The sequence below is a fragment of the Sorghum bicolor genome, chromosome 3 (genome assembly GCF_000003195.3).
Source record: "Sorghum bicolor cultivar BTx623 chromosome 3, Sorghum_bicolor_NCBIv3, whole genome shotgun sequence".
Lineage (NCBI taxonomy): Eukaryota > Viridiplantae > Streptophyta > Magnoliopsida > Poales > Poaceae > Sorghum > Sorghum bicolor.
The window spans coordinates 71,434,370-71,448,545 of record NC_012872.2 but is presented as its reverse complement, the minus strand read 5'-3'; the positions used below and the strand labels follow the sequence as shown (position 1 = coordinate 71,448,545).

General features: G+C 37.8%; 1 protein-coding gene across 2 annotated transcripts; it reads right to left on the bottom strand.

The window, feature by feature from the left end:
• Positions 1,508 to 12,286, bottom strand: LOC8079807 (MADS-box transcription factor 51). Of its 2 annotated transcripts, XM_021455680.1 has the most exons (6): positions 11,906 to 12,286; positions 3,389 to 3,461; positions 3,070 to 3,125; positions 2,899 to 2,995; positions 2,267 to 2,280; positions 1,897 to 2,037 (listed from the first exon to the last, which is right to left on the bottom strand). In XM_021455680.1, coding segments are annotated over exons 1-6 (426 nt in total). In that variant the 5' UTR covers positions 12,091 to 12,286; the 3' UTR covers positions 1,897 to 2,036. The 2 variants fall into 2 exon arrangements, with proteins under 2 accessions (XP_002456860.1, XP_021311355.1); XM_002456815.2 differs by lacking the exon at positions 2,267 to 2,280 and having other exon boundaries at positions 1,508 to 2,037; positions 11,906 to 12,278.

The following is a 14,176-nucleotide window of genomic DNA, read 5'->3' as shown; positions in this document are numbered from 1 at the left end:
GGTCATTTGACATGGTCCTTGTTACCTCCTTTTGGTCCTACGATTGCAATATTTTATGGACGGAGGGAGTATTAACTATTGTCGTGTTTTCAAGTTTTAAGAAATTAACTATTGAAAACCATCGGTGAAAGGCAAGAGTAGAGCTCTCTATTTATATTATGGCACGCTTGGTATTATTAATAATTACTACTTTTACTAAGTAACTGTAATGAGCCTTTGGAGATGCTCTTACATTAAATTTGCTGCAGAAAATAGTTGGGATACACGGGTAAATGAACTGGGGGTAGAGGGAAGCTAATATTTTTGGCTCATCTAGCTACTCTAGCATGAAGCTATGAGCCAAGAGCAACCAGCCAAAAAGACTCTAAATTAAGGCTGTCTCCAACAGCAGATACAAAAGGCCACCCAAACCTAAAATGCATAACATAAATGCATAACATACAGTGAAAAAAACTCCTCCAACAGAGTAGGCAATCAGAGTACCCATTTTAGGTAGGAGGAGAGAGGGAAGACAAATATGCGTCCTCCCGACGCACGACCCAAATCTTCGGCATTGTGGGCGTCGCCGTCCTCGCTCCCAATGACGGTGCGTGGTGGCTTCCACGTCCTCCCTCTCGGCAGTGGATGCGACCAGGCAAGACCACGGCAGGGAACCGCCGGCACGGGCAGGCCCGCGCGGCCATGGCGGGGAGCCGCCGGCATGGGTAGGCAGGCCCGCACACGGGGACCGGGGAGCCACCGGCGCGGCTAGACAGGCCTGCGGCGGGGAGCTCTCATTTGCCAGCTCTTGCGAGGTGGCGGACGAAGGGGCCGGACGTGGGGAAGATGAAGGAGCCGGCTCTTTTTGCGTTGGCTGTTGGAGATGGAAGGTTTTGGATGACCGACTCTTTCCTATACGTGACTCAAATGAAGGAATGAGTTTTGTGTTTGTTGGAGACAGTCTAAAGCCCGCTTTTATCTATCTTGCCTAAGGCCCATGAAATGCTAAGACCGGCCCTGGTCTCTGGCACGGCTCACAAATAATAGCGTCGTGCTAGCGCAAGGCTCGTGTCCAGAACATTCTTCGTTCTCCAGGCATCACCGTGCACAATCAAAAGCACAAATACGTTCACGCACCACGTCTAATGTGGCCCAGAAAACAAACAACCTGCTGTAGGTTCTGGACTAAAAACAACTTTGACTGGACTAAATATTAGTACGAGAAAACTTTTGACAAGAAAAGATAAAAAACAACTTTGACTGGACTAAATATTACGAGAAAACAAACAACCTGCTATCGGTTCTGGATGTAACGCGAGTTTGAAAGTAGCCCAGCCCAACATCCAGACCTGCTGCCAACCCACAAAACATTCACACGCACGAACTCCAGCATGGTGCAAGGCTACACATGGCACATATATTACCTTTCAGACCGCTGAGACCTAGGACAGTATAAACACAAGTGACCAACATTTTTATCACAAACCTGCAAAAACATTTGGCTGCAATTAACACACAAGCCACACTCTTTTTTGCAGATGAAATCATGCCAACCTGTACCATTAGAAGGAGTAACTACTGGATTGAAAATTTGAAATCTGCCAGAAACTTGCATAATTATACAGCGTCACTTCTTCTGCATACCACACCTGGTAAAAGTAGCGTGAGACCCAGGCTCCACGAGGGTCACAGCAGGTTGACACATCCAAACAAACATGAAGCATCTCACAGACTCACAACCCGTACAAACATCAAGCAGCAGGCACAATGCTAGGAAAAGAAACAAGGTGCGACAACATAACAGGGTCTGGTTCGGCAAGGACGACACCATTTCTGCATCCTGTTATTGAACTTCCCTTCCTCAGCTAACCTTGACAAACCTTAGCTGCCTAACAATACTACGCGGCACTGTCAGCAACAGATGCACGCCCCATTTCATTTGTCAGTTGCACACTCTGTGCTGAGCAAAGCCACTCCTTACTCGTGACTACTAGGTCCGTTGCTGTTCTGGTTGCCTGTACTTGTACCGGCACCACCATTGTTTTGTTTTGCCAACATCTGCATTTCATCAGAAAAGAAAAGTTCAGACTAACATGCGAGGACTACATAATTGCACTTCCCAATTACGTAAAAATGATTCAAAGTGAGCGGTAATATCTTGTTTTTTTTTTTCTGAGATGGCTGACAAGCTTGATTGTGATGAACGTTCCTTTCAAGCTTTGGGCTAATAGAAACACAACATTTTGTGAATGATGGCTCTTATGCACGTCTACTGTGTCCAGCTTACCAATACTCTGGACTCTGGAATAGTAAGGCAGGACAATCCAGTTGCCGTCAGCAATCATACAAAAAAGAAGCTCAATTAGAACATAGCTAGAAGATTTTTTGGCATTTGTTATCTTGTTCTCACAGGACGGCTCCTACATATCTAAAGAGTTGAGCTATCTGAGGGGTTTTCCATGAATGCTGACTGACCATTTCTGCATTGATGTTAGATTCTTACAGAATACTAGAGCAGTACTAGAATGCCACTTTTGTTCTCTTACATTTTTTAAGAAAGCTTGTGCACATACAAGATGCTGCTGCTTAGTCCACATCTAAAAAAACAGATGATAATTAAGGAGTCCTCCAAAATATGACTCCATGCACTCTCTGGTTGACACTTCACAGCATATTGTTGCCCAATGTTGGCCAACACAGTGTCTGGAGGTGCAATATTTCTACTTTGTCAGATGAGTATTCTCTTGTCTACTTGAAAATTGTGAAGGTGGAAACATCAGCAAACCATGCACCACGGGATTGTAGCGATATTTGGTCCTCAGGATTGAAAAACAAAATGTACGCAAACAGTTTTTCGAGTATTCTCTATCTAAATCAGCTGCAATGATGGCATACTAAAAGAAAGTCAATCTACTGTACCCTTTTGGTTTTCGTGTTCCTCAAAGCATTTGCCAGGAGTTTCTCTAGTTTCTCGAGTTCATTGGCATCTGACTCCTCAGCATTGTGTTGTTCAGACCTGCAAGTTTGTTACATTTTTTTCCACCACTGAACATACATAGTTGGGAGAAAATAGTGAAAACTTGGATTTACCATGTTGCGATCTCCTTAAGTCTCGACTGTAAATCTGAAGCAGCTACGTCTGGGTTCTGGGGCAAAATATTTAGTCAGCTATATTTATCAGAAAAATCACATGATATCTCTTTTCTGTGTAGATGAACTGTCCACTGGGATATTTCCGTTTTGGTACTTGTACTACAAAGAAAAACACGCCGTGCAAACAGAATACTGAGCATACTGATGGCAAGTGTAGTAACATAGATTGATGGGTTCCACAATATGATCATGGTTTCCATCCCAGTCTAAAACTGGACTGTAAGTTATGCAGCTTTAGCCTTATTGAGATCTTTACATCGTTGTTATCTCCATTCACATTTCTTCCTGCTCCCGCAAATTGCTGATAGCGGTCATATGTATCTTCTATGCTGAAAATGGAAAACATGGTAGCAGGACATCAGCACTATTTGCATCCACCTTTTGGTAACGAGAGGTGGGATTAGATCCTAAGCTAACAAACCTTGGGTTTAGCTTGTCACAACATACCTTGGATTTAGTTTGATGTACGATAGAGAAATCACTGGACACAATTTACATGCTTAGTTCTATGTTGACAAGCTTACAACGTACAAGTTAGTTTATGTCTAAGGGTAATTATATGAAAGCAGTAAGTGCAAAAAATTCAATTTTTTAGAATAAAACCTGCATTTGCACCTAAATTTGAATTTTCCTTAGATCTTTCTTTGAAGAAAAGAACAATGCTTATATGAGATCTTGACATTTAGTAGAGTAGTTTCTTGAAAAAACTTGGTCCCTAACAAACAAACAAAATCCTGAAGTGAAGTAACATCATATTGAATTTTGAAGTCTGGAGTCGAGCAACAATGAGTAATATGAGTCTTAGCAAGGTACTAGAGTCGAAGGACAAAGGGCAGAGCTTTACTAAAAAGCATAAAGTTGGGCCTCGAGGATTCTAGAACTCCCATGTCTGAATCCATTCTCATACTTAGGAGAGCCTTATAGTATATAGCTACGAACTATGGTATCGATGTTTTGGTAATAGAAATCTTAGAAAACTTTTCGAGTTGGAGAAGTTTCTACCGGGAAAACTCAAGTGGAGATCTAAAGCCACGTGGTTTTGAAAAATACTACTATGGTTTGTAATAGAAGTCTTACAAAAGTAGTTTCTATTTGAGAACTCATAAAGATCTTGACAATCTTCGAACACTTACATTTGAGCCCGTAGGCTTCCATACCATAGAGCCTTCTAGCATGTGGCCACAAACTCGGTGCCAATGGTTTGAATCTAGGTATGCCATTGATAAATCTATCCAACTAGACCTACCTTCCTATGGGTAGATGCCAAATGAGGTGTTACCATGTTGGATGAGATGCAGTTACAAAGAAACCACATAAGGTTGGTGATAAAATGTTGGAGTTCAATCAATCATCTATATCAAGAGTCCATAATAGAGTTATATAAAGACAAAAAGTTATGCATTGATAGATTTAAGATGCAAATTTTGGCAAACGGGCAAAGAATGCCATATACTTTACTTTAGACGATCAAAGACATGGCGTAAGAGTTAGCCTTAAAAACAAGAGCTCACAAAGTTTTGAAATGAAAATAGTAAGAACTTGACCCATGAGTTTGCCTTACAAACAACTTAGAAACAGAAACAATAAGAGCATTCTTCTAGTGGCAATGGCCATCAAAGCTTTGGCGGCGAAGATATTAAGACAACCTCAAATGATGATAAGCTTGCTCTAAAGGCACCGAGCAGTTTCAAAGAGAATCAAATAAAATATGTGAAATTTCTTCAAAGAAAACTCTAAGAAAAGAAGGTTTTTATAGGTTTCAAAGAGAATACAAACAAGAGTTCACAAAATTTTGAAATGAAAATGGTAAGAACTTGACTCATAAGTTTGCCTTACAAACAACTTAAACAAAAACAATAAGAGCATTCATCTAGCGACAATGATCATGAAAGCTTTGTGGCGAAGATATTAAGACAACCTCGAATGATGATAAGCTTGCTCTATCTAAGGCATTGAGAGGTTTCAAAGAGAATCGAATTAAAGTATGAGCAAAGACTCATGAGATTTCTTTAGAGAAAACCCTAAGAAAGAAAGTTTATATAGGTTTCAACGAGAACTCAATTAAATTATGAGCAAAGACTTCATGAAAAATTTCTAGAAAGAACTCTTAGAAGAGAAAGTTTGTATTTCAAGTACTTGGAAGATCAAGGAATGCTTTATCAACAAGTTAGGAAGGTTCTTGAAAATATGAACATTGAATGGTTTAGTGGTGACCCTAGTATTGCCACTAAAGAGATGAGACAAAGAAAACACTCTTGAACGAACAACAACAAGCAAGTTGGGGTAGGCTAGAGTTGAAACTCAACATGAACCCCTAACTTATATGAACAACAATCACAACAACGACAAAGAAGTAAATAGGAAAATGTAAAAAATAGCAAAGTGTAGGATTCCTAATTATACGAACACCTCATGCATAATTTAGAAAAGTTCATTCTTGACGCTTTCAAATAAAAAAATCATAGATGAATAAGTAATTATATATGTAAAGAGTACAACTCTAAATTTTACATGTGTCTAGTATTTAAGTATCAATTTTGTTCTCTTCCAATATTTATAAACTTGTCTAGTATTCAAATATCCAACTTTAGGTTCTCTTTCAAATGTTACAAGTTATCCACCTTTAAAGTACTTTTGTTGATTATCATAGGAGCACCAAAGAAATAATGAAGAAATAAATGAGAAACAAACAATGATATTTGTTAGCAAGCGCAAAAGGCAGAAGGAGAAAAAAAATATTGATTGGTGTTTTAACCTAGTTACCTCAAACTAAGATACAATGATAGGCTTATGTATGTGTTGTGTAATGTGCAAGTACGTAGAATTTCATTTTTAGCATGTAGAATTTTACAAGTATGTAGATATTTAGTAAGTTTATGTTTTCCAATTACTATAATCACTATATATAATAGTTTCAAAATAAGAGAAGTTAAAATAGAGCATATGTGGTGTGTGTAGAACATTATTTTTATGCACCCAACTTGACATGGACGTCAACAAAACTCTTATCTACACGACTACACTTGCTTGTCAAGTAATACATGTTTTCAAGTTAACATATATTTTCTAGACTCCCCAAGTTATCATGATTAGCACAATCTATAAAAGTATGAAAAATTCATTTTGCCATGGCCATAGATACCAACTACATCTTGTTTTTTCCTTTTTATTTCACTTAGGACCAATATGTCTTTTTCTTAGTTTTGTTAGAGCTAGTAAAAACACTATTTATAACTGTAAGACAAAAGGGTACAACTACACATAGAAACGTAAGTGAGTACCAACAATAATTTAGTGTTAAGAACATTGTAAATACAGTAGTACTATAGGTATCAAGTATAAAGGATATTAATTAAATATTATTAGAACCCTAAGTGGGTATCGACAATTGTTTGGTGTTAAGAACATTCTAGATATAAGTAGTACTTAAGGTATCAAGTATAAAGGATATTTTCCTAATTAAACATTATTATTTTTTACAAATAGTAGGCAAGCATCGATGGCTTGTTTAGCAAAATTCAAGTATGTTATAGATGATTTCTTTTACCATAAAAATAGTTAATCATAAAAAGTGTAAGAACAACGTATATCATACTTGAGTCCTCTTTACTGTGAGGATAATTTTCAGTTATTTATATTACATTTGTTCACATTACAATTATGTATGGATATTAAAAAAATAGTGAATACTCAAACATGAGGAAACTATTTCCATTGTATAGTTTACAGAAGTACTATCAAATATACAATCCATATGCTCATCACAAATTAAAAGTTGAGTTTCTACATCATCATGGCACCATCCTCCATGGTGCATTTTCCTTGTAAACCCTGTCGTTGCATCATATTCTTGTTGCTCCAAAAAACTAGATAAATCAGTAACTTCATGTCTATGCGGGTATAATCTACTAGGTGAGGTCTATCCTTTCAAATCAAAGTGCATATCAGTGACCATCAAATTCTTAAAAATATCGATACACCAATACTATAGATAGCTACTAATAGATTGTGATTAAAAACATATAAAAAACTAAACAAATTAAAACAAGATAGTAGATAAGCATGATCTTCCTACAAAAAATGTGGGTGCAAAAAATTACCATGAGTCAAAATATAGTCAAACTCAAATACTTATAGACACAATAATAGTAACCTAATATAAGATTATTCTATAGTGAGCTATCAATTTCTTTTATTCTCCAAACTTGTTTAATTAGCAAATTAAATTTATCTTATTTAAAAAGAGAAGTGTATTTTAACAAATTCAAAATTATACAATTAAGTAGTCTAAGTTATCACATAAGAAACTAGTAACCAATAGCAATGAATTAAAGATACCATTAAAGTCAATAATTATTAACTACGTATATAATCTAGGTCTAGTCCACTTATAATTAAATATTAAGTGGTCAGTGACAATCGATCACAATGAATGAAAGTTACGATTAACATTGAGCTATATTACCTAGATGTATATAAAATGGATATAAAGATCACTCATTCTTTTCCCACAACACTAACAAAAAAAATCTTAAAAATAAATCAAAATATTATCCAAAACACCACAAGTTATAAAATAAGCTAAGTGTACCAATATAAAAGAAAAAAAATGAGAGGCGAAGTGACCATTTCAAGTTAACAATGATCAAAGAGTTTAGCAACAAGGCACGATGTCTCAATTTTGTGAGAAATAACCATGAGCGATGACCATTTCAAGTTAACAATGATCAAAGAGTTTAGCAACAAGGCACGATGTCTCAATTTTGTGAGAAATAACCATGAGCGATAAACGTTCCTTTCATTGGGGGTTTTTTAGAGGTGCTAGGATGAAACAAACATGTTCAAGTATCAAAATTATTTCATTTATTGAAAATCACAAAAATAATATTGTTCCACAGTTACCAAAGGAATAATCTGAAACCTAATTGTTTTTTACCCTATGAGCATGGGTATTGAATAATGCATAAACCCATGAGTTTTTAAGTGAAAAAAATATTGTACCCATCAAGTATGTAGGTATAGTATAGTCTTATTGTACCTAAACCCACAAACCTATGGTGTTTTCTACCCGGTTTAATATGTAAAAATTGATCTTCTACCCTATTATTTGTGTACTTGCTAGTGTCTGTGCTAAATGTGATGAGGTGATCTTGATCTAATTATTTGGTGTCAAGATGAGTTTAACTTTATGTGCTCACTGGACTTTTAGTTGAAAACTTGAAATAATATTGGAGTTTTTATTATGAGCTAATGAACTATATATTGCCTATTTGAGTTGTGTTTTGCCATATACTAACTCTTTGACTATCTATATGCTTGTTAGCTTATATGGTCATAATTGCATATGCTTAACATATGTTTGCTTGTGTTGGCAATGGTAATGGTATTGAATGACCTATGGGTACCCCTTACCCATATCGACATGAATGTGGATGAGATTTTGTACCCACAATCAAATGTGGGTTTTTCATGGGTACAATATATCCCATCGAGTGTGTGTATAGATGGATGAAACCTAATGGGTTTACACCCATTGCCATCCTTGTATGCTAGTGATAATTCTAGTGCGACAATGATGAATGATAGCTAGGGCTAGCAACAGGGCATAAGGGATAGCATAGCAATTCTTTCACAAGTATTATGAGAGCTTAAGATTTGGTCGTGAAAGATAAAAATATATGTTAAGTATCATTTTATTTCATTTAGTTAAAATCACATAAACTTTTCAAACTACCACAATTACTAAAGAAAACCGACACATGTCGCATTAGCAATGACCTCTAATATGTGAAAGCTTGTATGTATTAGTAATAGACATAACACAAGTGATCACAATTTTCTAGAATTTACTTCTTTTTACTTTTTAATAAAAAATGTGGAAGTTCTAATAACAGGTGCTCGCATTTACTTCTTTTTACCATAATTACTGCAAAGTTTATGTGATCTAATTAAATTTGGAAGTCTTAATTTTACTTCTTTTTGTCTAATACTATAGTGTTGTTGTACTTAGCCAAACGTGTCATGTGTCTATGTCATGAATTGTCATCTACGGTTAAATTTCTTCATATAACAATAGAAAAAATATATATTATTTCATTGACTATGGTGTTAACAAACACAATTAGGTCAAAGGGTATGCACTTACCATACCTTGGGTTGGCAATAGGCACCCATTAATGATGTACAATGGGTAATTACCTTAGGAGTAGCTACATGTCATTTTCTTCATCCATCACACATTATTCTCGACGCATGTTGTCATAAGGACTCATTATTCTCGACGCATATTGTACCCATTAACGATGTACAGTGGGTTGGATGCATTCCTCGTGTACCCTATACCCATGTTGTCATAAGGATTCATGAAACATTACATGTGTTGACATAGTGATGATAAAAACTAGTATCTCTTTGTGCTAGGAGAAACTATATGATATGTTTAGTTCATTTTGTCCAATGTCGATTTTATAGAACTAGTTCATATTAGGTTAATCATGTCAATGTAATTAAGTTGTTGCTAACAATACTATTTCGCGCCAACACTCTCACGGTGTAACTGGTCAGCACAACTCGCCATAGAAGCGGTTGGCTGAGCCAGCCCGGGTTGAGTCACGGCACCATCTACTTAAGACGAAAATCAGGGGGACGTCTTTCCCCCTGGTCGAGTTTTTTAACAATGCTATTTCGCTCTAATCTTGTATATGTAGGTGGCTATGGGTGACTTATTGGACATATCTTACCATATGAGTATAGGGGAATCTAATACCAGAGGTGGCATGGGTATAGGTAGTGGGCATTTGTTATTTACTCCCTTTGTCCCAAAAGAATGAAAATATACTTCCGAAGAGTGAAACAATTCTTAGTTTGACCATGTTTACAGGTTTATTACAAAAATATATTTCAAGATTAATCTAATGGTACTTATTATGCATAGTAAATATAAGTACCTTTTTTTATTGAAAGCCTTTATTGCTCTTATTAGGATGCTATCCTTGACCAATTCATCCACATCGCTTCACCACTCACTGCAAATTCATCCACATTGCTTCACCACCCGACACCCGTGCCTAATTGCCTATGTCCGAAACCACCATAACTCGAAGCTCCCTGTTGAAGCCCTAACTTGTTATGAGTAGGGATGACAACACATCGCAAAGTGCAGGTGAAATAATTACTTGCCTATGATAGATTATCTAGTGAGTAAAATTTTGTATCTATACACCTCCACCCTTGAGTATTGTACCCATAGTACCTATATCCACAGGTTAAATTGCCATCGAATAGATAAAATCCCTTAGAGCATCTTCAATATTCTTTTTAAAACTCTCTTAGAATCATCATTTAGAGAGTCATTTACATAAAAATCATTTTCTATATCTTTCTACACTTCACAGTTTTTCTATTTCTTGTTATACTCTAGAGATTCGTTCTCATTTTCTATCTTTGGCTAGCAAAGAATCTGAAGTAAAAATGGCTAAATTTAGATGACCAATTGAAGAGTTTGTTGGAGGGTATTTTTTATCAAAATCTCTAGCGCGGACTTTCTCTCAACACCATATAAGGGCACCCACAATGATTAGAGCTAGTTACTAACTCTAAGACAACTTCTCCAATAGTGCTAACTTTTAGCACATGACTTTTAACATGCATAGCCCCACACGATATTTTCACATAACCTTGAAATATATGCAAGAGTTTAGTTCTTGATCAAGAGCTAACTTTTCACTCTCTTCTATTAAAAATATAAGAGGAATGTTTATAACTAGCTTAAAAGTCAATGGTTGGAGCTGATGTAAGGACGAGAACCAGATTACGACGACAAGGGCGCAGAAGAATCAACGGAACCGGGTGCAAATGGGAGGGCGTGCGCCCTATTTGTCAATGCCCGCGCTAGAGAGTTGACCACAGTGGCATTGAAGCAGGCTCCCGAGTCATGAGAGTTCCGAGTTCCTCCTGCCTGTGAACCACGTGTGAAAAGGAGAGAAGAAACAGCCACACCCACACTCCATCTCCGCGCATTGCAGAGTCGGTCTTGTTTAGTTCACTCTAAAAATCAATTCAAGATTCCCCATCACATCTAATTTTACGCCACATGCATGGAGTATTAAATATAGACGAAAATAAAAACTAATTGCACAGTTTACCTGTAAATCACGAGATGAATTTTTTAAGCCTAGTTACTCCATAATTAGATAATGTTTGTCAAATAAAAACGAAAGTGTTACAGTTTCGAAAACTTTTCAGTTTTAGGAAATAAACAAGGCCTAGGAGCAGAGCGAACAGTACGGCATGAAGAGCAGCGAGCTGAGCAGTACGCCCCACAGCACCCAAGGTCCAGAGCAAGGTCAAGGAGTAGGTTGCGAACAGTACGGCGAGAAGAGCAGAGAGCTGAAGAGTACGCCCCAGAGCAGCCAAGCTCCAGAGCAAGCTCAAGGAGCAGGTTGCGCCGCTAGCGGCAGCGGCAGGCCGGACCGGATAGAGATCCCAAACGAAGCAGGGTCATGTTCATGCAAGGTGGCACAGGCGAAGCCTTCCAGGTATCGGGGATTATCTCGAGCACATGGCGTGCACGAGCAAAGCGGCTGGTGGACCGCTGCGCGTGCGAGAAGCCGTGGAGCAACTGCGGGATTCCAAAATGGGGCCGGAGCGAATCGAAGATCGCCCCTGCTCCACCGCTAAATTGTTGGGCGGGGGCTATTCCCCTGCTTCAGTCTCACTTCGATCGACAGGCAAGCGATTGAGGAGGGAGAGAGGGGCGGGGGTGCTGCTGAACCTGGTGGAGGAGTACTCGTAGAGCTTGCCGCCGGGGGAGAAGACGAGGAGCGCGACCTCGGCGTCGCAGAGCAGGGCCAGCTCGAAGGCCTTCTTGAACAGCCCCGCGCGGCGCTTGGAGAAGCGCACCTGTCGGCTCGCCTTGTCCTCGATCCGCCGCAGCTCCACGCGCCCGCGCCGCGCCATCTTCCTCCGTGCCCGCGCCCTCGGGGTGCGGTGCGATGCCCGTGCCGATGCGGCGGGAACCCTAGACTTTGGACTCGCCCTCTGCTCTCGCCTCGACACGTCGTCGGTGATGGGAGTGGAGGCGACTGGCGAGGAGGGGAACGAGGGCGGGCGAGGGGTGTGTGGGGACTGGGGAGAGGGGGTGGGCCCGCCTCCAGGCGAGGCGCCGGTACACCTCAGAAGCAGCCCTCCTGTGTGTACTTATCTTGGGCTCCCAAGCAGTGGCTCAGTCGGTTTCTTTGAACTTTATAAGTCGGTTCGAAACATTTCTTTTATCTTGGGCTCCCAGGCAGCTGCCGTAAGTCGGTTTTGATCTTTCATTTTTTTAAAATCCTTTGAATATATCAAAAATTTGTACTAGCGGTTTTATAGAAAAAATAAAAAGCAAACTTTTTTACCAACTCTAACAAGTGAGCTATATTTATTTTTCATAATGATTAAGGCCTCGTTCGTTTGGCCTAATTTTTAAGGGTGGAACTATTCAAGCTGATACATGTTAATACAAATAAGCTTATCATTCCAATTGAAATAGTTCTAGGCAACCAATACACAATAAACGAACAAGCCTAAATGAGTTAGAGCAATACGTATTGGAGCATATGACGATTGTTGAATAAATCTTTAAATACAATACCTCAAATAGACACATAACAAGTTACAAATTATAATGCATCAGCACATTTGCTAGTAAATAGAATAGAAAGAAGGCAAGTCAGATGTTGGTGGTGAGTGGTGACCTATTACTATCTCGAGTCATGACTTTTGTTTCTCCTCCGCCATATGAGGTAGCCATTCATTTTATACTTGGTACCAATTATTTTGAATCCAAATATTTTCAAATAAAAAGTAAACATTATAGAACACATAGCCACTGCGATCGACTTTAGATTAAAGCGAACAAGCCCATTATCATCTTATACTCCCTCCATTCCAAATTATAAAGCATTTCAAAAATCTTAGAGAGTCAAGTTTGGCCAAATTTATAGAGAGAAATCAAATAGATATACTAAAAAAATATAATTAACAAAGAATTTAATAATACTTAACTGACATCATAAATGTCATTATGTTATTATATATATTTGATCAGACTATCTAAGATTGTTATAATGACTTATAATTTGGAATCGATTAGCATAATTTTGCATCACGAGATTACAATTTTAAAAACTATACTATATAGACGAAGTGTCATCATATGTGAACAAAACCACCGAGTATGGATGGTGACGTCACCTATTTTTGTAAGCTTTTCAAATCAACAAATATATTTTTCCTTTATTTAAAAATTCAAATATATATATTGGATTTCCCAAGCAGCTGTGGTCGGTTCCTCAGGACCTGCAAAAGCCTCTGGGTCTGGATCCCGGGAGTAGGTCGGTTTTGAGCTGAAATGTTTTCGCTACAGGTACTCGAGGAACTCCATGACCACAGGCTGGTCACTGTGCTGATTTCGTCGCTTTATTTTAGTGCTGTTCTTGTCGTATCATCAAATAATTCCCATCTGCGCTGAACTTTGTACTAGTACATTCTGTAATTAAATTACTATGGTTTATATTTTATTAATTTATTTTTAATGTTGAGTTTGAACATTTGAAATGGTAGTATTTAATTATATTAAGTAGTGATGAAACTCGTTAGATATGCCTATTTTGTTATATAGAAAACCGAGCACAACAAACATGTGAAGAATATCGAAATAATAATAACTCTAATGAACGTGAAGCTAGGTAAAACATGGAGGGTGTTCAACTTAAATATAGAAAACATGGTTTCAAAGTGCCAAAATTTTGGACGCTACGAACTTTTATGGTTTTGAAAACCATAATGTCGCTAAAATTGTTGAGTTTTTCCAAACTATAGTTTTGTGCACTTATGGGTTCTAAAATTGTAGTTTTTCCTTAACACCCCCGTTTCAAATTATAAAGGATTCTAACTTTTTTGGAAAGCATCTTGACTTTGAAAATATATAATTAATAAAGAATCGATCTAACAATACTTATTTTGTATCATAAATATTATTACTCTATTATATAAATTTAAATAA

Excerpts from the sequence above, each read along its gene's own strand:
- LOC8079807 (XM_002456815.2), bottom strand. The coding sequence starts at position 12,090 with ATGGCGCGGCGCGGGCGCGTGGAGCTGCGGCGGATCGAGGACAAGGCG. Across the intron at positions 3,126-3,388 it reads TGAATGGAGATAACAACGAT|AACCCAGACGTAGCTGCTTC; the intron begins GTAAAGATCTCA and ends ATTTTGCCCCAG. Across the intron at positions 2,996-3,069 it reads CTTAAGGAGATCGCAACATG|GTCTGAACAACACAATGCTG; the intron begins GTAAATCCAAGT and ends ACAAACTTGCAG.